The 22734-nt window shown below is 38.1% G+C and overlaps 1 protein-coding gene across 1 annotated transcript in view; it reads right to left on the reverse strand.

The window, feature by feature from the left end:
- Positions 1 to 22734, reverse strand: part of LOC126412095 (dmX-like protein 2) — a 370418-nt gene that overhangs the window by 237947 nt on the left and 109737 nt on the right. The window contains exons 12-17 of the mRNA XM_050081514.1: positions 21776 to 22265; positions 13728 to 13919; positions 8309 to 8454; positions 8028 to 8172; positions 6278 to 6427; positions 2433 to 2697 (exon numbers count right to left, since the gene is read on the reverse strand). Of these exons, the coding sequence (XP_049937471.1) occupies positions 2433 to 2697; positions 6278 to 6427; positions 8028 to 8172; positions 8309 to 8454; positions 13728 to 13919; positions 21776 to 22265 (1388 nt within the window). The remainder of the gene's footprint in view (positions 1 to 2432; positions 2698 to 6277; positions 6428 to 8027; positions 8173 to 8308; positions 8455 to 13727; positions 13920 to 21775; positions 22266 to 22734) is intronic.

The raw sequence follows: 22734 nt of genomic DNA on the forward strand, positions 1-22734 counted from the left end.
TGCACCTCATAAAATACTGGCCTAAGATTTCTAGCAGTAGAAATTATTACCTGGCAAAGTGAACTGAAGTGGCAGCACTTTTGTATATACAGTTGACAAACTGGGATAGGAGTTATTAATGGTGTACATTCCAGTATTTTTACAAGTGAAGTGCTGTCACATTCCAGATATTTATGTAACAATGCCTTACATAGTACAACAGTGAAACACTGTCAACCACTTTTGTTTGGCAATACTCTTTGCAAACTACCACTCTGGAAACATTTATTCAAAGTGCTGTGTATGAATCCACTTTTATCTGAATAAAACACTTGCTGCTTCAATTCTGGTGCTTCATTTTTTTTAGAAAAATTAATATAGTATGCTACTCACCACTTAGCAGAGATGCTGAGTAGCAACTCAGCATCCCCACTATATGGTGAGTAGCAACTTTCCTTCTCATAATATTGTTGCATTCCATCCTGAATTTTCCATTGTTTAATATAGTATGCCATGTTTTGCAACTAGATTCATTTGTCTTGGTACCTTTTAATATCAATTCCCATGGATAGCACAATCTTTCTTAAATTTTCTTGCTAGCCTCAACATTGTGTGATGCGGCTCAGAACTCTTTCTGTCCTTATACTACAAGCTAACGACACACACTAGTTTGGACAGAGGCTGTACCTGGTCACATGTCAACATTAGTTCCCAATATGATTGAGTCTATGGACTGCTTTGCCAGGTAATTTCTGGCTTGATCTGTTAGCTAATTCCATACAATTAAATAGTTATATTTTTCTTGCATCTGTTGTCGACTGGTGTGTGTGTGTGTGTGTGTGTGTGCGTACATGGTCATGTATATACTTTGAAAATCGCATCCCCTTCAGATCAAGTTTGACAACAGAAGATGGTGTACTTAACTGTGAAAAAAGAAGCAGTTTAGAAACAGTGAATGGTCCAAGCTGAAGCTGTGTAACAGCAAGCAAATTGCAAGGACCACGGTGTCGTGGTTGTGTGGTCACAGTGGTGGAACGCAAAGCCGGAGATCCATGTTTGAATATCCATTGTTGAGCTTTTAAAGCTCAAAATAACGAGTTGCAAAATTTTGAAGATCGCTAATAATAAAATACCAAGTGTACTTGTGCACTGGTCTTCGACTAAAGTATCCTAAATCTAAAAGTCCCTGTTTTAGTTCCTCTGTAGCTATGAAGTCCAGCCATATATTTCACAATGACTTTTTATGAATATAAATCTTGGAGGAGCTGGTAAGAGCACAGTGGATGCATTTATCTCGTACCTCTGCTGAGCACTTGTTACTCAATTGATGAACTGTCATCACTTTCAGTTCCTAATGAAGTAATGTCACATTCTTATTCACTTTCTGAGCTGCTAAATTCAATCTCAAGCTCAGGATCACTATAGCCATCCATTTTCTTAAGCATTGCCTAAACAACAATACAGGAGAGAGTCTGAAAGCATGTATTTTGTTGTTGAATGATCCAAAGCTGCACATAGTAAAGACGATACCTTGTGGCAACCCCGTCAACCAAAACGCGATAGCCAGGCTGCAAATGTAGTACCAGATCTCTCTAGTGGCCAAACACTCAACTATCAGTGCTGAACTGGATATAGTGGGTTTAATTTCTTTGAAAGTCTGTTCTTAAGTTGCCTGAGTATACTCGGGATCTTAAGTCAAAATAATAAAAATGAAATAATTTGGGGTTTTATGTTACGAGATTAATGACTGACTGACTGACTTACTTTGACACACACACACACACACACACACACACACACACACACACACACACAAAGACCATCTTTTTAAAGAACTATGCTCCAGATCAAGTTTATAGCTGACTTACATTACTGTGCAACACATACTAATGCAGTAACACAGTTTCATTGTTTTTAACACTGTCAATCTGCTAGGTCGAGGAATTTTCACCTTATATTTACATACACAAGTCAATATAGTGCTTGAGTGAGGCCTGGTGTGTTTGTGGGAGAAATAGTGCTATCGGATCTTAAGGTTTGGAATAAAATCTCCTGTCACCATGAATTTTTTGATGCAGTTGACTTTTTACTTCTGCCAGTGTTCTGTATGTGTTGATAATGCCAAACAGCTGTTTTTTTTTGTTAACTATTTTAAAATATTGGTTTCCTTAAATTCAGCGAACAATTAATTAGGTTAGAGGAAGAGAAGACTATTTCTGCTGAACCTGCTTATTTAACTGCAAATGTAATAGTTTTTTCTGCTTTTCCATAGTGACAGTGTCATTGTAGCTTTATTATCCAGAGAACACAATTCACTGGTGCTGGTAATACATATCTATTTCAAGTACACATAGTAGTCATGTGTCACAATAGTTTTTTCATTAACTATACAAATAAAATAAAATGACTGATGCTTTAATTGGAGCCTGAGAAGTAAAATCAATTCCACTCACCCATGTCAGGCTGTGAGGCAATAACGAGACGCCACATGTGCACAACAGTTCCATGGTTGGTACGTTCCAAAACGACAATGTAAAATGGCTCTTCAAACACAACAGACTGCTGAAGGTCAACCATAGCCCCTAGCTGAGCTTCAGTGAGTCCAATGTCACTCTCACGCTCTCCACCATCTCCTGCTGCTCCAGACTTATCATCAGCACGTTCTCCAGTTATTAGCTGCTCTTGGAATACATGAAGGAATTGTGTGTTTTGCCAGTCCTAAGAAGCAAAATTGGTATTGTACAATGTAGTGAAGTCATTTTCTGAACATTCCTGGCAGATTAAAACTGTGTGCCGGATCAGAACTCGGACCCAGAATTTTTGTGTTTTTCATGAGCAATTACTCTACAGACTGAGTAATTCAGACATGATTCACGACCCGCCTTCACAGCTTTACTTCTGCCAGTACTTCTATCTCACTTTCCAAATTACAAATAAGTTCAGTAGTATACCTTTCATGTCCAGCATTCCTGGAATGACCATTAAAAAGTATTTACACAGCAGACATGGGAACTAGGCTGTGAAGAGCTATTCAAGTATCATAATACACTGACACAGATATATCTTCTATTACCTTTTGATGAAACAATGGGAGCACTATTTGCAGACTCCAGGGCGATAATAAGCGCAGTGGTTGACGAAAGTAGCAGAATCAATAAAAGTCACACAAGACTGCCTGTGACCGAGAGCCAATATTCACTTGTTTTGAAATCACTACTGCCATATCACTGCATATAATGCTGTTTGCACTGACACTGTTGTCGCCCGTCACCATATGATGTTATGTACACGTCACGATTTTTTTTTCATACATTAAAGCAAATAATGTACTAAACTCAGTGCTGTCTGGTAATGAGGTCGGGCTGGGCAGGCAGAGAGGGAAATCCGTCAGTACCAGTTGAGTACCTTTGATGGGTATGGTTTTAGTTAGCTGCCATTAGACACCATACTGAGTGTTGTCAAGAAGTGTGCAAATAATAATGAGTTCAGTGATGTTACAGAAAACCGTTCAATACATGACAGTTTATAGCTCTCATCCACCAGGAAGATAATTGTTAACAAGCGAATGATTCCAAAGGGACTAACCCCTGAGACTAAATCAACTTTTTCCAATGAACAGTCAGACTAAAGTTCTAGGAATGAGAGAGGACTCACATCACTGGGCATATTAATAACCCACTGAAAAAAAATCAGTCCTTGTCTAAAGGTCATTCCCTTAGTCACAAGAATACGGCGAGGAGTATATCATAATAGTCCGTTGTTAATATGCGCAAGGATCTTGACTCTAGTATGGCTGCATATTCTTCAGCAGAACAACAGGAAAGTTTGAGCAGGAATGACTTAGATACCACACCTTCTACATCAACAAATGTATTATTGGCAGAAGCTGCAGAAATGCCCACCATTTAATTGAAATTCCTCCTGAGAAAGACGTTTTGCAATTGGCCACTCAATAATTTAGAAACTCTGAACACCTTGTGGGGAAATGAATGGACTCAAAATGTGAAGTGCACAAAAACAAGAATTATATCCCAGCTTCATAGACCTAAAGGGTGTTTCACCTATTCTACAAAGAATGCAATACATCATAATTCAGATTACCAATACAAGAAAATAACAGCAGCAGCTGACATTTCTGCTGTCCATCAAAAAACTAGAGCACAACAACTGGTGAGGAACTGCATTGCTTGTAATTTCTCAGAGTATTTTGACAGCTACACAAATGGCTGTAAAACCATAGATAGGTAAGTGCACACTCAGTTGGGCATTCCTGTCACTGAGTTCTGAATATAAAGAACTGACTTTCCTTCCTAGTAGGGACTTCTAGTTGTTCTGCTGAAGCCAAAGCTGTATTTGCATCTTTACAGTAGATACAGAAACAATAGAGCAAAAAATATATATTTTTATACTGAATTGCAGAAGTTTGCTTGAAGACATGCAGACCCCAATCTGTATCAATAAATCTAAACTGTTGAGCAAAAATCAAACAATGGAAAATCCAGGATCGAATGTAACAATATTATGAAAATAAAAGTTGCTATTCACCATATAGCGGAGACGCTGAGTCACAAATAGGGACAACAAAAAATCCATCAAAAATAAAGGTTTCAAACAGTAAGGCCTTCATCAAAAATTGATGATGGAGCCAGTCTCCCCCCCCCCCCCCCCCCCCCCCCTCCACAATCACACACACGACTGTAGTCTCAGGCAACTCAAGCCACAACTCAGGCAACTGTAGCAATGTGGCTTCAATTGCCTGAGACTGCAGTTGTGTGTGTGTGTGTGTGTGTGTGTGTGTGTGTGTGTGTGCATCATCTATTTTTGACAAAGGTCTTACTAGCTGAAAGCTTTTTTTGTGACAGTCTTTTTATTGTGCCTATCTGTGACTCAGCATCTCCACTACATGGAGAGTAGCAACTTTTCTTTTCATAATATAGTTACAGTCTAATCCGTTAGAGACATTACGAAAGCCATCATGGAGGGGGAAAAATAAATCCTTTTTTTTTCTTTGCGTGCAGGCTGCACGCAAAGCATCAAGTGGAATCTCTACAACAGTTAATCAGGCATTATCAACCATTACTTATAAATATGACAATACTCCTTAAGCAAACAAGACATTCAAAAACCATAATAAAGTTTTTACATAAATGTAAGCTCACCTTATAAAGTCTCAGAGAGAGAGAGAGAGAGAGAGAGAGAGAGAGAGAGAGAGAGAGAGAGAGAGAGAGAGAGAGAGAGAGAGGGAGGGAGGGGTGGGGGTGGGGTGGGGTGGGGTGGGCATGGGGTGGGGGGAGGTGGGGGGGGGGAGGAAATTAGCCATGGAAAGGAAAGGCTGTGGATGACAGCTGTGTTTAGTGACCCATAAAAAGACTCGTACAAAAGACAGGTATCCTGATTGTACCATGAGTATTTATGTAACTCCAATGTAGAACCATTTTTAGTGAACATAAAATGAATTAAGGTTTTCTAGTAAGATATGGTGTGAAATAGGAGAAACACAGATTACAGATGGCTCAAGAAGTGGTTAACACATGACTGAAGTTTTTGGGAAACCAATTAGGCCTATAGGTGTTGACTAACCAAAGCAGAGGACAACTGACCACTTGTTTTGAAATCAGCAACTACGTAGTGGTGCAGTGGTTAAATTTGTGAATCTACGTTTTCAGGAGTTACTTTTTGGACTATCTATAGACTGGTGCAATTTACTGATTACAAATTGTTTTTACCATATTTGAACTGCTTAACATGGATAGCTTTTCTTATAAAAATTGTAACTGTAAGGTTAGGAAAATACAGACTGTGTTGAAAACTGTGCAACACCGAAAGGAATATGATTAAATAGAATGAAACAGCAGAAGCAATGAACAATAACACTAACAATGAAACAATTCTCTGAGACAAAGAAAAAAAAGCAACCCACACACGTTATTCATCTACAACAACTTAATACCAGTAGATGTGGATTACACTGACTATTCTTTATACAACTAGTGAGTATCATAACAACAGGCTCAAAACTGATGCTTTTTTCTTTATCAATATTCCTGCAAGCTTCAGTGTCTTTTAGATTACGCTATTTATCACTTTAAAATTTTGCTCCACATATATTATAGCAAATATATTGAAAAGTTGTGATCTGAAAACTGGACAGGTAAGTTTAGTATGGAGAGGAGGATGGTGTGGGTGGTGGAGAAAGGGGAGGAAAAAACGGGAGATGGAGAAGGGGATGCATGGCAAGAGGGGGAGGGGGATGGTTAAATACTAAATATGATGACAAAAATTATCACAAGCAACATACATGTGTAGCATCAGAAATTGGATCCAACTGAATGATGCAACCTGGCCTTGCAGTCGACTGCTGTGAAACTATCTTAATTTTGTCGTGTAAAGATGAATGTCTTATGCCGTCATCCGAAGATGTATCAGTTGAAAGGCTAATCATTGAATCCTGGAAACAAAAAAAATGCTCTTTCATATAAACTGTTTCAGATGCAACAGCATCACCTTAAATTACTTGCTATTGTAAGACTAACAAGATGATTATACATACATATTTATAAAATAAGTTTAATTTATTTCAGCTGTGTGTTTAATGGCTCATGACTGGAAGCAAGTCATCTTGCTGGCTATTTAACCCTTAACTCAAGAGGTATGATCTCTCATACCATGCTAGAATTTTCCTAGTTGCTCTCGTAGGTAAATTATGGTGGAATATTTTTATACACCCCCTACACTATGTTAATCACCAACCCTACAAATTATTATTGTCAGTTGCATTATCACCTTATTTGATTGTTGTTGACATGTGATGAAGTCTCCTAGACCATGTCTCGTGAACGATGCACTTGCTTTCGTCAGTTCAATACAAAATGCGTTAGCAAGTTTGTGACAATTTTACACACTCTTAAGTTCGATGAAATTTTTATTCAGTGGTTGGAGAATGATGTAAATGATACAGAAAAGGAAGTAGATAAAGAAGACAATGATTTTTCAATAGCCAGTGATCACAATTCTGCTAGCGAACAAGAGGAACATTCAGAGGAAGAACTTCAGGACAATGGTGATGAGGACCTTACTGTTTCTCCAACAAAATACTTAGTGTTAAGTTGAAATTACATGCATTCTGAGTGGTGGTAAAGAAAGATGTGGATCTCAATACTGAATATTAATTTTGCAGCCTTTCTTTTCCTAGCTATCAAGTTCAGTTTTTATATGCAAGTTTAAAACCTGGAAATTAGTTTTACACAAAAATTTGCTTTCTACAGAGACACCATAATTTTTCAGAACATAAAATTCAGTTTCTAACAGTTCGTTTTGTGTGCTATTGGAAAAACTTCACAAATGTATGTGATTTTTGCTTGATAGAAAAATAAAGTACCGTTGCCTTTATTTAGTGCAATAAAATCAACAAGGAGTATTTAAACACCACTTATATAGTTGTAACCATAAATGTTATATAACATAAATTAAATTTTCAAATGATTTACAGCTTAAATCTTGGTTTATAGATAGAAGTCTCAGAGACCGCACCTCGTAGCATATGTTACAGAAAAGTCATCTCATGAGTTAAGGGTTAATGAACATTCAATGTGGTTTTCTCAGCAAGCAATGAAGTGATAATCATGTCAGAAATTAATTGGAAAGACAGCAAAATAAGTAAATGAATCAAGGAAAAAACTGATAAGTAGGCATAATTATGACTGTAATGGAAATGAAGGCAGGTGGGCAGGGTATGGAGCAAAGCAAATGAATGACAAGTGAGCTAAGTAGTACTTTGTTGTATTCCAGTAAATAACAAGAGACCGAAGTGTGCAGGCAATATGAGAATATATGCAGGAGGCTGCAATGCATGGAGAAATATTCGGGTGGCTTTTATCCAACAACAGATGTCAAATGGTTGATGATGAGAGCCTACACCCACAAGAGTTAACAATATACTTTACTTTCCCTAGAGAATACTACATATGCAATAATCTATAAGAAGATATATTTCACACTAACATTGTTACTAAATATACACATTACACTCTGCTAAAGAAAATCATTACCATCATCTTGCTTCTACGCTCAGAACTCGATACTTCTGCCAATAATGTTCGAGCATCAATTACAGCCTGGTACACACGCAGACTCTTTCCATCTGATGCCACAAAACAGGCACTTGGTGAATTCGAAAGATTTCCAAGAGTAGTGCTGAAGAAATACAAAATACAAGGTTATAAAGCATCAAAAAATGTAACCAAACAATTTAGGTCACATTTACTTGCAACAATTTATGTCACATTTACTTGCAGTGTCCCCACATGTCTAATTTTTGAATATAGCTCACCTTGGTAGTAGTGTAGGAATCCAAGCAACATTTGAAAAGGCTGAAATTTCTGGTGAATTAATTCGAGCTAATTCAGAAACACCACCTGCTTTAGATAATGGGCCAACAGCATCAACCCTCCATAAAATTAATTCACTGCAGAAACCCTGAAAAATAAAGTGCACAACTGAAAAATAAAAGCATATACTTAAAAGAAATTTACCACCATCAACATTTTAAAAGCACACTTTGTTGTTGTCACTGCTGTTGCTGCCATCTTCTTCTTCTCTACAAAACAATCCAGCTTAAATACATTTGAACTTTCTTACTGTGTTCAAGGTTTGGTCTCCCTCTAAAATTTTTACCCCTGCACTTCCTTCCATTACCAAACTGAAAATACCATCGAACGACCCCCCCCCCCCCCCATTTCAATACACTTCACCTCTTAAGTTGTTATTTAATCTATCCATTTATTCTTCAGCATTCTTTTACAGCTCCACAATTCAAAAACTTCTAATCTCCTCTTGTCTGAACTGCTTATTGCTCACATTTCACTGCCACACAATGCTGCATTCAGAACAGATACTTTCAGAACATACTTTTTAACACTTAAATTGGTACTAGATATTAACTTCCCTCTTTTAAGAAGTGCTTTTCTTGCTACTCCCGGGCTTTATGTTACATTAACTCTCCTTTGGTCATCATCATCATCATCATCATCATTAGTTGTTCTGCTGTCCAAATAGCTAAACTCATCTACTACTTTTAGTGTCTCATATCGTAATCCAATTCTGTCAGCGGTACCTTATTTAATTCTATTACATTCCCTTACCCTTGTTTTACTTTAACTGATGTTCGTCTCATATCTTCTCAAGACACTATCCATTCTGTTTAACTATTCTTCCAAGTCTTTTGCTGTCTCTGATAGAATCACAATGTCATTGGTAATCCTCAAAGTTTTTATTTCTTCTAGCTGAACTTTAATCCCCTATCCAAATTTCTCCTTGGTTTCCGTTACTACATGCGTAACACACAAATTCAAGATAGGCTACAATCTGTCTAATTACTTTCTCAACTAAAGATTTCCTTTCATGTCCTTTGACTATTACAACAACAGTCTGATTTCCATATAATTTGTACGTAACCTTTTGCTCCCCATACTTTATCCTCACTATCTACAAAGTTTAAAAGAGTGTAATCCAGTTCACATTTTCAAAAGCTTTCTCTAAATTTACAAACAATATAAACATAGATTAGTGTTTCTTCAACCCATCCAATAGAATAAGTCAAGAGTCAGTATTGCCTCCTGTGTTCATACATTTCTCCGGAACACAAATCAGTCTTTCCCGAGGTGTGCTTCCACAAGTTTTTCCACTATTCCATAAATAATTCATGCCAGTATTTAGCAATCATGACTTTTAAATTCAGGGTTCAATAGTACTCACACCTGTCACCATTTGCTTCCTTTATAATTGGAAATATTACATTATTCCTGATATCACAGGGTATTTTACCCGTCTTACATTTCTAGCATACCAGGTGGAAAAATTTTGCCATGGATGGCTCCTGTAAGAATCTCAACAGTTCTCAGGGAATTTCATCTACTTAAAGGGTCCTGCTTCCACTTAGATCTTTCAGTACTCTGTCAAATTCTTCTCACAGTATCTTATCTCCCAGCTCATCTTCACCTACTTGCTCTTCTCTTTCTATAATATTGTCCTCATGTTTGTTCCCTTATACACTCTATATGTTCCTTCAGCTTTGAGCACTGATTTCTTTGCTTGGTACTGGTTTGCCATTTGAACTGTTGACATTCATACTGCTGCTTCTCTCTTAACCAAAATGTCTCTAATTTATACATAGGTAACATCTATCTTTTCCCTCATTATGCATGCTTCTACAGCCTTGCATCTCTCCTCTAGCTACTTCTGCTTAGTCATTTTGCACTTTCTGTCAATCTCTCTTTCACCTACTTCATTCTTATATTTTCTCCTTTCATCAAGTAACTTCAATATCTTCTTTGTCATCCAGGGATTTATACTAGGTCTTGTATACTTATACATGATTGACTGGCAATTCAATTCATACAGGGAGCCTAAGCAGGATACGGTGGCTGATGCACAGTAACCACTATCTCGTGTAAAGCAATGGGCAAGTTCATTCATTTGTTTGGAAGGGGAAGCCGAGATTGCTCGGCGGCTTTTGGCCAATCAGCAACAGTAGAATCGAGGCACAGGCCCTACAATCTTTCCCAAATGTTTTACAGAAACTATTCAGAAAAAATTAATTTTTGCATTACTTATAGCTTATACGTCAGCTTCATGATGACTCACCCATCACTTCGTTAATGATCACATTGTGATATTTTCATTTAAGCAAGAAACTACCCAAAATTTGAAAAAGTTTACAATGAAAAATAGCGGTTGCTATGATTTTGCATTTGGTGCATATTACATCATATGTTGCTGCATATGAAATTAAGCCAATAGCTACAGTTTAAACCCTTATTTCGAAATCTCTGTCTTACCACTGTGTGACCTGTCTGAAATCTTCCTGTTTCTGCATCTGTCTTCCATGTATACAACCATCTTTCATGATTATTAAACCAAGTGATAGTGAAGCACAATTTACTATGCAACTTCCTCTCACATTCCTCCTCCCAGTCCATGTTGTTCTATTTTGCCGGTACTTCCTTTTTGTCCTATTGAATCCCAGTTCCCCAATCCAATTAAATTTCCATCTTCTTTAACAATCTCAATAATTTCCTTTATCTCATCATTAACCCTTTAACTGCTCTGGACATGTTAACGCGTGTGTCTTTGTACCTGTCCCTGTGTGCTCTGAACGTGTTTAGTGCGCACACAGAGACAGGTACAAAAGTGTGCACGTTAACACATCCAGAGCAGTTAAAGTGTTAATTCTTTCAATTTATTTCTCATATGTGGAGCTGTAGCTGGAGTTACAAACAATGATGGTTGAATTTGGGCTTGTTCTGTGCACCTACGTCATGCATTTTCTGACAGCCAATGAGCATTCAAAACTGTACCGAGTGCTCTGTTGTGAATGTTGTATGCTGTGCGACTGTTTAACGTGATCACAGCAAGTTACTCAGTGAATTTTTATTCCATTTGTTGCGAATTGTCATGGGTGATGGTGGTAGTAAGTGACAAATTCTACACAAGCAAGCGAGAGAGATAATTTATGGGATAAATGCTTTCACAAAGCACAAAGCACATGTATGCGCGGACCACACCTGTCGCTTGGAACAGCCAACTATGTGATTCCTGTCCTTGTCTTGACCTGCACGAACCGCTATCAATCATGGATTGCACTATAGTTGGCATATAAATCTGTACTACCGTGGTGCGTGTTGGCTTTGTGTCAATTTATGCCTACTCTTGCAGTACCCCTACTCGAATTTGAGTAGATAAACCTGTACTTCACAAATGTTAAATCAGTGTCACAATGACTGCTCAAAACCCACAGGAAATACTATTAAAAAGATCAATCAATGCATTTTACTGATAGACAGTGCTACTCTGAAGCACTGTATTTTTCATTTGTGTTTTGTACAGTGATAGGTCTGATACTACTATAACCTGTTTCAGTGTTATGGGACATGCCATCTTTAAGCTAAAATTAGATTTTTACAGTATGGACTGAAAAAAGAAAAGGCCATGGGAATCTATAACAAGCATATTTTTTAAGCCTCTCTGCTCCCCAGTGTATGGCTTCTGTGACAACATACGAATGATTAAAAGTTTACATTCAAATATACTTAAAATATGCACTAAAGACAAAAAACATACTCTAAAACAATCAAATTATTTTGCCAGGAAATAATCTCTTATATTGAAGGTTCTGTCATAGTGAAGTGAGTGCCAATGGAGAAACCTGTATTTCAATTACCTAACAACAGTACTGAGTGGTTATCAACACATCAAATCATTCAAATTAATGGTAAATGTTTCTAGGAACAGTGGAATCACTGGACGAATGGAGTTTAAATATAGCTTTATCCACATACACAAGTGGTAATGAATCTGAGACTTTCTGAATTAAGGTTTCTTATACAGTATCAGAAAGATTTAAATGGGAAAAATATGAAAGTTAGAAAGATATAAAGTATTTCAAAAGAAACAGCAGGTTGTATAAAATTTTAGTACACAGACCTGCTAGATTTCTATTTTGCCCAAGGCTTCAGAATCTGTCAACAACAAAAACATTAGGATACTATTACTCACTGATTCCAAAGAACACAAAAAGAAATAGGCTGCCTTTCTAAAGAACTAATAAGGTATTAATGTAGGCAACAGCCAAAAAAGGAAATTTGTGTCATGAAAGAAACGAAAGTTAAAAAGGAAGAAATATAGGGTTTAGCTTTCTGCTGATGTGAGGTGAACAGGAGTGTAGTAAGAACTTGAATTTCACAAGGATGCAAAGAGAATGTGGTGTGCCCTTTTCAAAGAAAGCATTCCAGCATTTGTCTTAAGCACGATTGGAGAAAATACAGGAGACCAAACAACAGATGGTTGGACAGAATTGTGAACTGCACTCTGTCCTGACATGCTTTCAACATTACAGCTATCTTGACATATGATGAAAATGCAAAAACGAAAGAGAAACAAACTACAAAGGAAGAATTGGGTGCATATGACGGGGCATCAAAAACAAAGTTGAGGCCACAGAATATCGAAGGAGATAAACAGAGTAACAGCAACAGCAATATGAACAGGAATAGTAGTATGTACATGGAATAGAGAGTTGGTATATGTGTAATGTAATAAATTTATTCAACATCTCAGCTACATGCATTAGAGCAAAAATTATGAGTTATCTTCGTGGAAATATATACTTTGCTGCAAAGGAATTTCTTACTAAATATAAACAGAATTATATCAATACACTGCCTATGCTCAAGACTTGCTATCCTCCGTGATGATAGTCCTATCATCATTCCCCTCCCCCCCCCCCCCCCCCCCATTTCTTGAAACAACATTCCTGTAAAACTGGCAGACTCTGTCTTGTTATTCATTATTGTTGTCTTACTCAAGACAGTGTCAGTGATTTATGCTATTCATTCTACCCAGTGATCATTCAATGCACCTTCACTACAAATCCTCATGCAACTCTTCTGAACTCTAAGTTGCTTCAGTAATACGATTGTTCCCTGTGTGGGAGCTTCATGTCATTACCCGTTCAATGTATCAGTAAGATACATAGCATAACTCTATCACATTTTGACTGAGGATTATTTTGCATTATTCGTTTTAAATACACTCTACAAAACTATCAATAAAGGAGAAGAATCACCAACATCCAGAACAATAACATGTAGTACATGTTCTGGGTTATAGCATGTGCCTGATGAGTCACATGTTAATAACAGCAATATAAAGTACACTAACTAATATAATCAAAACTATATTTTGAAACATACTGTGTAGATATAAGCTTCCTTAGGCTTTGATGTTGGTGATGGTGGTGCCTCAGAAACAGTTGGTGGAGAATTAACATCAGCAATATTGTGATGGGATGTCGTAAGCAAAAGAGGTAATACAGGATGACAGGTTATATCATTCACCCTGAAACGATGACCAGATACTCGTGATGAGTGCCCAATACTCAGAACCTGTAAGCAGAAAAAAAAGACATTCTTTCCTGTTTGTTACACACACAGTATATATGTATAAAAATGTAGGTAAATTATGTTTTGGTATACGTACAACAATTACCAACAGACTAAAATATTTATTTACTGCTACAATGAAACCATCAATTTGTGATTTTCCTTGTATCATCATAAGATTCCAAGGAAATATAAATTATTTTTTTCCTTAGTTAGTATTGATGTAAACTCAACCATTTAAATGCAAAATACACTTTTTCCAAATCAAGACAGATAAACATCATCCTTGAGTAATGACGACGTACACATCACGTTCATTTAAATTCAGTTTACAAGATACTAAGGAGAAATTACTTGACTTATATCAAGAGGGCACTGCTGTGAGTCTTACATAATGAGGACTGTGCGTGTGGAGGAGATAGTATGTCGACCATTTGCTTATGATTGTGAAAAGATTATTTCTCGTGATGAGCCTTAAAGATCATTACAGTTCATTTGGTTATGTTGACAATTATAACTTCTGCTGTTCATCAGACAAAAACTCTGAAGAGAATGTGGTGTGGAGTTATTAAGATGTGTGTAGTTGGCTCCTATTTCTTTGAGAGAAATTGTGGATGAATAGTTATAGAGACTGCGGAGTAGTACCCAAACATCTAAATTTTTGATTAATTCTTTGAGGATTAAATTCATTGGTCACCTAATTCTCATAGTGGTGGCATTACTTTGCCTGCACATTGCATAGATCTCAGCATGTATGATTTTTAAGTCACAGATTTACATAAACAAACCACGTACACTGGACGAAGAAAAAAGCACCACACCAGGAAATCTCTGCCACATTTTTATTCAGCAGGAGACTCCAAGAGTGAACAGCAAAATGGATATCATTTAGATTATGTCAGTTTCAAATTCTAAGATTGTTTCATATATTTAGTAACCCTGCTGAATGTGCAAACGGAAGATACAGATGAATCGGTATGCATAACATCACACACATTCAACAAGGGTGCCTGCGGCGAGAAAGCTGATGATGCTGCAGCCCGTTCAAGTGAACTTCTATGATGAGTAAATATAAGGCTGCCTGGCAGCTGATGCACTCCCAGTTGCTATTCCCCAAATTCACCAAAGTGAATGATGAGTGTAGCTGCTGTTTAACTAGACTGATCTAATCTAAATGGTTCAAATGGCTCTGAGCACTATGGGACTTAACTTCTCAGGTCATTCGTCCCCTAGAGCTTAGAACTACTTAAACCTAACTAACCTAAGGACATCACACACATCCATGCCCGAGGCAATTCGAACCTGCGACCTTAGCGGTCGCGCGGTTCCAGACTGTAGCGCCTAGAACCGCTCGGCCACTCCGGCCGGCGATCTAATCTAGATTGGTGCTGAGTTGCATCGCACTCTGATCGGCATATGGTTTCCACCATTGTCAGGCTTAAGTGGAATTTTGTTTAGTATTATAATTTCAATATGCATGCTTGGCCTTATATCAAATTCAGGTAGGGACTCCTGCATGTTAATTTCTATCAGGAACTAACGCTTATATTAATTTCCATCATGAACTATTTTTGTTTGGTTTTGTGGACTAACACCCAATTTTAATCTGTTGTCACAAAGCTTATTTGTATTCAACATATGTTGGTGGGCCTGAGGTGAGGGTTCCTATGATGGACTTGTTTTTTCATGTCTCTTAAGTGACACATGTACCCCAATATATTGTACCAATAAAAGAGTTACGCAATAAGTGAGAAGATATTAATTAAAAACTGTCTTTTTTTTTACTCTTATAACCCATTTTTTGGAAACTGTACATGCACTTAGAGGTGAATTCATCTCTTTACTTCTGATTATATGTGATTCCCACATGTGCTATATAAAAAAAAAAAAAAAAAAAAAAAAAAAAAAAAAAAAAAAAAAAAAAAAAAATTATCGTAAGCTGGAATCAGTGGTAGAAGTCCGCAGTTCTTCGTACTATCCCACTTAACAATGAGAGTAAACTCCCTTCCAGTCATACAAAATGTATTGTTGCTGAAGTGCTCTACTGTATGTGGTAGGAAGAACTGTGGTCAATTCTGCTACCTACGTATTCAGTATGCTCTAAATGAATTCCATTAGGTTAACATGCCTTGATCTAGTGGTTTCGCAGTTTAGTACGGCATAAGTGATCTCACTCAGCTTACGGCCTTTGTATGTGGTTCGAAAAACTTTTATGTTCTTTGGCAGATTTTCACATAAACCACAGTTTTAAATTCCGTTAATGCTACTCACTTAATCTTCCTGTTTGTTCTTTTGATTTAATTTAAATTATTCTTGTTTACGGTTAGAGTTCTTTGTATCTGTGGTGCAGCTTTCTCTGCTACCTCAGAGTTCTAAATAGGGTAGTGTAGATCCAAAAACATCCAACTACTACTATCAGGCTCTGGTTAATATCCTCCACTTGGCTACAAATGAAAGGATTCCTCTGACTTCTTGTACAACTGTGTGATCTGCTTGTGCCACACAATCAAGTGGTGAACATACTATCTCCCTTACAAGCATCTCCCTCATCATGGAAGACTCGCAGCAATGTCACTTTACGTCCTGAATAGCCGTTGTTAAGTCAAGTATCTCCTAAGTCTATCAACTGTCAGTCATCATTAGGTGTTGACAGCTTTACAAATCAAAGTGACTCGAACCCTCTATTCTCAGAAGCTGCTTGCCATTAACTACGTACCCTGGATAAGACAACATCCTCCCCCCTTTTTCATAATAAAACAAATGATTGCACACTAGGTTTTTTTTTCAGCTGTTATTTACTATTGTTAAGAAATACATTCATCATGTGCATGCCAGGATACTGATTAAACAGCAGCTGAATCAGTTGCACTAGACTGCAACTTTCAGTGATTTACTGAGAGATAAGTTGCCAAAGCATGAATGTGAAACTTGTGAGCCTTGTGCAAAAGTCGTATAGAATCCTAAATTTGTTATTAACTATAAACGTAGTACTCCCACAGTAATCTTCAACTAATTTTTTCAATATTTTCGAGATGGTATTACCAAAGCTATTCTCCACATGACAACTAAATCACAATGATCATATTTTACTACATTAGTAGCAATGTAATTACTTCATGTGCAATAAATAACATGTGAAACTATGACTATGGCTAATCTACATGTGTCTTATACAAGCTGAATGTTCACTCTTCCTGTTTCAGGTAGGATATACGTGACAATAACGTAACAAATATTTTTTAAAAAACCTTTCATAATCATACTTTTTGCATGAGTAATTCTCACTGTTGTAATAACATCTTGGTGATTACACCCTTCCTTGTTAATATTCCTGTAATGTTGAGAAAGTCTTGGGAGATATTAAATAATACCAGTGTCACTTCTAGACTTCTGGCCAAGTTGCTCAATATATTAGCTCCTGTACTACAGGAACATAATGTTAGTGAGGTCAGAGTATTGATTTTGCAACTTCCATTTGCTAGTCAGTAAAAACATCATTAGTTCAATGGACAAGGGGAAAAAGTAGAACTATCATTAACTCAATCAAAAGGTTGATTTGAACACCACAGTGCTTTACTGACTGTGGTCCTATTGGGGGTGGTATGCTCCAGCCTTCAGCTGATCTTCGAATTCATCCAGTCAAGTACAGTGGATTGCCAATTTAATGTGGACTTTACCTGCCACTACAGCACAACAAAAACATCTACTTACGTGGAATCTAACCTGCCATTCAGATGTGTGTTCTACAGCTGACAATTCTTCTACTTTCTATTAAGTTCCACCACTGGTGTACAGTATCACTACTACCTTCCCTGACAGGTGAATATTACGGTTTTGATATAAATCCTTCAGTGGATAACCACTTATCTAAGAATAATCAATGTGACAAATTTTCATATTTAATTCATGAAATGGTATGCTTTCATCTAGCAGATTAATAATTTCATAAAATCAAGAAATGAACCTCGCATGTCCTCCAAACGGGCCCAACAGATTCAGTAACTGCTCTCATGTCTTGGTACACACAAGATCTATTCAGAGCAAAATGATGGAAAATTAGGGTTTAACTTGCCATAAGAATAAGATTATTGGTGAATGAGCCAAAGCTCCAATTTGACATGAACAAGGCATCATAATTACCATGGCCCTTTCAAAGGAACTATCCTGGCAGTCACTTCAAGTAATTTATGGGAATCATGGAAAACCACATGCCAGATGTCTGGAAGGGGACTTGAATGCTCCACTCCCACAAAGGAATCCAATATGCTATGTTGTTTCATGTATGTCCAGGGCAAATGAGGCCATCACAAAGCACTGTCAAGAAATATGCAACAGAAAAAGTCAAAGACAAAACCCCTGAGCTGCAATCTCTCGTGACTCCAAACGAGAGAAACCCGAGGAGCTCTATGAATAATGTAAGTGGAAATCCCCCATGAGAGACAATCTACGTTTATCAGTTCTTGCAGTGTTAAGAAGGAACTAACACTGGTTTTGAGTCCAAATGATGTTAATGTTGATACAAGTGATGACACACAACTTACTGCATGATATATTTTCAATTGTTTCTTGTGTGGATCACTGACATGGTGGAAAACTGATGTATATTGAGTTCACACTGCATCCCTTTCTCCCCTTCACTTCACTTATTCAAAACTTTTTGTTACATATCTTATGATCAAACTACATCCAATTAATAAAGACTTCTTTGCAATCAATGACAGCCTGAATCTGGAGAGACAAGGGATTACTGATATAACAGAAGAATTCTGCAGTGTACTAGATATATTTCTGACTTTATGGATGTTCATGTTTATGTACGAGATATGGAATGTATTTATAAGAAAAGCAGCTGCCTGCATGCCACATTTTAAACATTAAGTGCTCAAACTATATTTCGTCATGTACAAAATGATACCAGTAGACTGTGAAATACTAACTCAGCAATAGCGATGATGATGATTATATTTGGGGGCACACGTCATCCTGGTCTTTATCATTTGAGATGAGTGGGGCTAACAGATAATAGTGCATGACATTTTTCGAAATCGAGCAGCGGCCGTATGCTGTGGCAGTCTCACCAGAATCGATCATCTCTTAACTAAATGTCAGTTCAGAACAGTGTCAAAGATTTTTTAGGAGACAAGAAACATGGCATTAGCTTAGAATGAGAGCTTTCTGGATTTCAAGCTTGAAGAAAGCTTTCCATCTAGTTTCAGCCTTAGAAATTTAAAATGTTTAACCTCACCAAAGATTTAAGGATCACATCCCTCCCATTAGACTATATATTGTAATCTCTGAGAGGCTCTGCTCTGTATTTGGAAACCTGTCACATTCATTTCTCTTGAAAAAATGTACCACATGGATCAGCGAATGTGGTGTCTTTCACAGCATGAAAGCACCTGGAAGTAGTGGGGTACTGCCCTTTTGACAGACGAGTTCTTCAACAAGGAGAGTGATTCACACACTCTGTTCACAAGTTGACCGAGGGCATATTGTGATGGCGTGGAGGCTTGGCACAAGCACTTCAGAAACTGTATGACCTGTCAGGTGTTTGAAGAGTGCTGTGGTGAGTGTTTTCAACATGTGGCGAAACCAAGGTAAAACCACATCCAGATGTCATGGGCTTGGGTGACCATTCTCCATTACAGATGTCGGATGTCGTAGGCTGGGCAAACTGGTAAAACGGGATAGGTGGTGAAATGTGACAAAACTAACATCAGAATTTAATGCTGGGCAGAGTATATAAATTTTTTTGAACACACAGTGCACCGAACACTCCTAACGATCAGCCTCCACACTGACGACCCATGCAGTTCTAATGTTAACACTAGAACATTCACAACTATGACTGAAACGGGCATGCAACCACTGGCACTGGATGTTGATGCAGTGGCAGGGCACTACATAGTCTGACGAATCCTGATACGTTCTTCATTATGCCAGTGGGAGAGTGTGAATTCATTGTCTTCCAGGGGATGAGCTACTCAACTCCTCTACTGCAGGATGGAGTCAAGCTGATGGTGGCTCCATTATGCTCTGGGGAACATTCCCTTAAGCATCCATGCATCCAGTGGAGCTCATGCAAGGCACCATGACACTGGTTTCAGTGCCACAGTGCACTGGTTTCAGACCACGTACACTCCTGCGTGACAATCATTTTCCTGTGTTACCTGATGGCAGTGGGTTTTTTTTTTTTCAAACAAGGTAATGTGGCAAGTCACAAGGCCAGGAGAGTGATGGAATGGTTCGAGGAACACAGTGGCAAGTTCTAATTGATGTGCTGCCCCCCCCCCCCCCCCCCAACTCATCAGATCTGAACCCAATCGATGTGATTGAACATGGCATCAGAGCTCATTCCCACTACCTGGAATTTACAGGAATTAAGTGACGTGTGTGTGTGTGTGTGTGTGTGTGTGTGTGTGTGTGTGTGTGTGTGTGTGTGTGTGTGTGTGTGTGTGCAGATGTGGTGCCAACTCCCTCCACCGACCTACCAAGGCCTCACTGTTTCCATGCCATGAAGCGGCACTGCTGGTATCTATGCCAAAGGTGGACATACTGATCTGGCTGACTGCTGTTTATGTGCAACATGAAAAATGTGCTAAGGACGCTAAGTGGAACACTCTGTAGTCCTAACATCTCTGTTACAGATCACTGTGTACCCTCAGAAGTAAGGAAGATAATGTCATTAAACAGGACATAAAAACACTGACTGAGGCAGGAAATTGGCCACATCCTTTTTAATGGAAGCACCCTACCATCTGCTTTAAACTATTTAAGGAAACCAGTAAAAATTTAAATCTGGATCGTCAGACCAGGAACTGAAACTCACTCCTTCTGAAGGCAAGTCTACTGTCTTTCCACTGCACCGTCTCACTTGGTGTTGACATCCAGAAGTCACATGTCCAGTGTTACAGCAAACCATTCTGCATTATATGGTCCACATTATAAGGAACCATTATGCATCCCATATTGTCACAGAAAGGCTTCACACTCAACAAGTCACTCATGCACTCATATCAAATGCCACCTACAGGTAATTACATTTTCCTGTCACGATACCACCAAAGCCTTTTTTAGTGCACGCTTTATCGTAGTGTCTTCTTGTTGCAAAGATCTTGTAGACCCTTTAAATTGAGGACATGAGGATATACTACTCTTCTATAGCTAAAGTGTTTATGTTTTTTGTCCCCACAGCTGATCAGTCAGATGAATGTCTGGGTCGACAGGAGCAAAGTGAATTCATCCCCCCCAAGTAACAAATATATTTGTAGGAAAAGCAGTAGAAGCATTTTGGAAGCTGACACTCATGGCTGGAGATTAGTGTACTAATTACAAGTTCATGCATATGTTTCTCTAGTTCTGATCACAGAGTTTTTTTTTATTTTTATTTTTTATTTACTCATGTAACCTATTAGAGTTACCTTCCATTTTGCTACACAGTAGTTGAGCAAAATTCACTTTTACCAGAGGACAACATTCTGCTTTGCAAAGTAATTTTTTACTGTAGCATACTGTGTGATTTACTGGAACTTCTTGACAAGTGTTCCTCAAGGCTTTACGTCAAGATCCTTGCCTTTTAAGATCAATGCTTGGTCTGGTGCACAGTTTTAATCCATCAGGGAGGTTCAGCTTCCAATGTCCTTTTTGTTAGATATGAAAGTAACCACTGATCCATTTTACTCCCAGTTCAATAAAGTTCTAGCTCATTCATCACATACACATGCTAGTCATTCAGTTGGGTACACAAATGAAGATTTTAAATATATGTAATTTTAATCTTTTCAGCAGAACGGCCTTATAAAGATAAGAAAAAACACAATACATGTAAAATGTTGGATGATGATCACAAAGCACTTTACCTGGGAGAATTTTGTACTATCACCAAATGTTAGCTGCCAGAGATTGAGAGTTCCATTGGAATGCTTTGACACCATGGAGAGAGTAGGAGAAGGATCTGCTGACACCCCTTCCTGGTTTGTAGCCCCAGCTTCCTTCTGTGCAGCAGCTACTGGTGGATCAGCACTCTTCACATTGCTAGGAACTTGCTGTGAAGTTTCTTTAGCTGGAGTTGAAGGATCCCAGTCTGCCTCCTCTTCGATTACACTTGGGAGCGGTGTAGGAGCATCTGTCTCAGTCCCACCTGCTGGTCCACTTACAGGCCCTTTGTTAGTAGAAGGTGGCTTCAGCACATCTCTGTAGTTATGGCAGCCATACGCATTGTACATACATACATTTGTAGACATGGTCATTGCGTCGCCAAGAGGAAATGCATTGGGGATGCGTGTTGAAAAAGATACTTGAGCTTGGCGAAATGACCCTGGATGATATTCATCCAGCCACTCCACAATCCTGGAGATGGAAAAGTTACTATGACAAACAGAACATTTACAATTTGAGCACAACTTAAAGAGATAATAGTTTCTTGTGGCTCACTGGCCAGGTGAATATCTTTTGACTGGACACAACTTTGGTGACTTTTGTATGTCTGTAACCCATACCAGTTATCCAGCTGGGGAAAGGAGACCTACAGTTTAAGGAATCTGAACCACGTGTCATTTCTAGTGACTTCTCACATTGTTGAGAGGTGAAGGCTATGTTAAAATGCAGACTAAAAAAATCCATGGCCCAACCGGGATTTGATTCTGCAGCTTCTTGGATTCCAGGCACTTGCTTTACTGCTACACTACCAGGCCCAACACCTTACAGAGAGATATCTAATGAATATGACTTTCTGTAAAATACCAGATATATAGAACATGAGAGCCAAGTGCTTGCAGCCAACCTGAATAGATTGTTTCACTGATGTTTGAAATTAAAA

The sequence above is a fragment of the Schistocerca serialis genome, chromosome 7 (genome assembly GCF_023864345.2).
Source record: "Schistocerca serialis cubense isolate TAMUIC-IGC-003099 chromosome 7, iqSchSeri2.2, whole genome shotgun sequence".
Lineage (NCBI taxonomy): Eukaryota > Metazoa > Arthropoda > Insecta > Orthoptera > Acrididae > Schistocerca > Schistocerca serialis.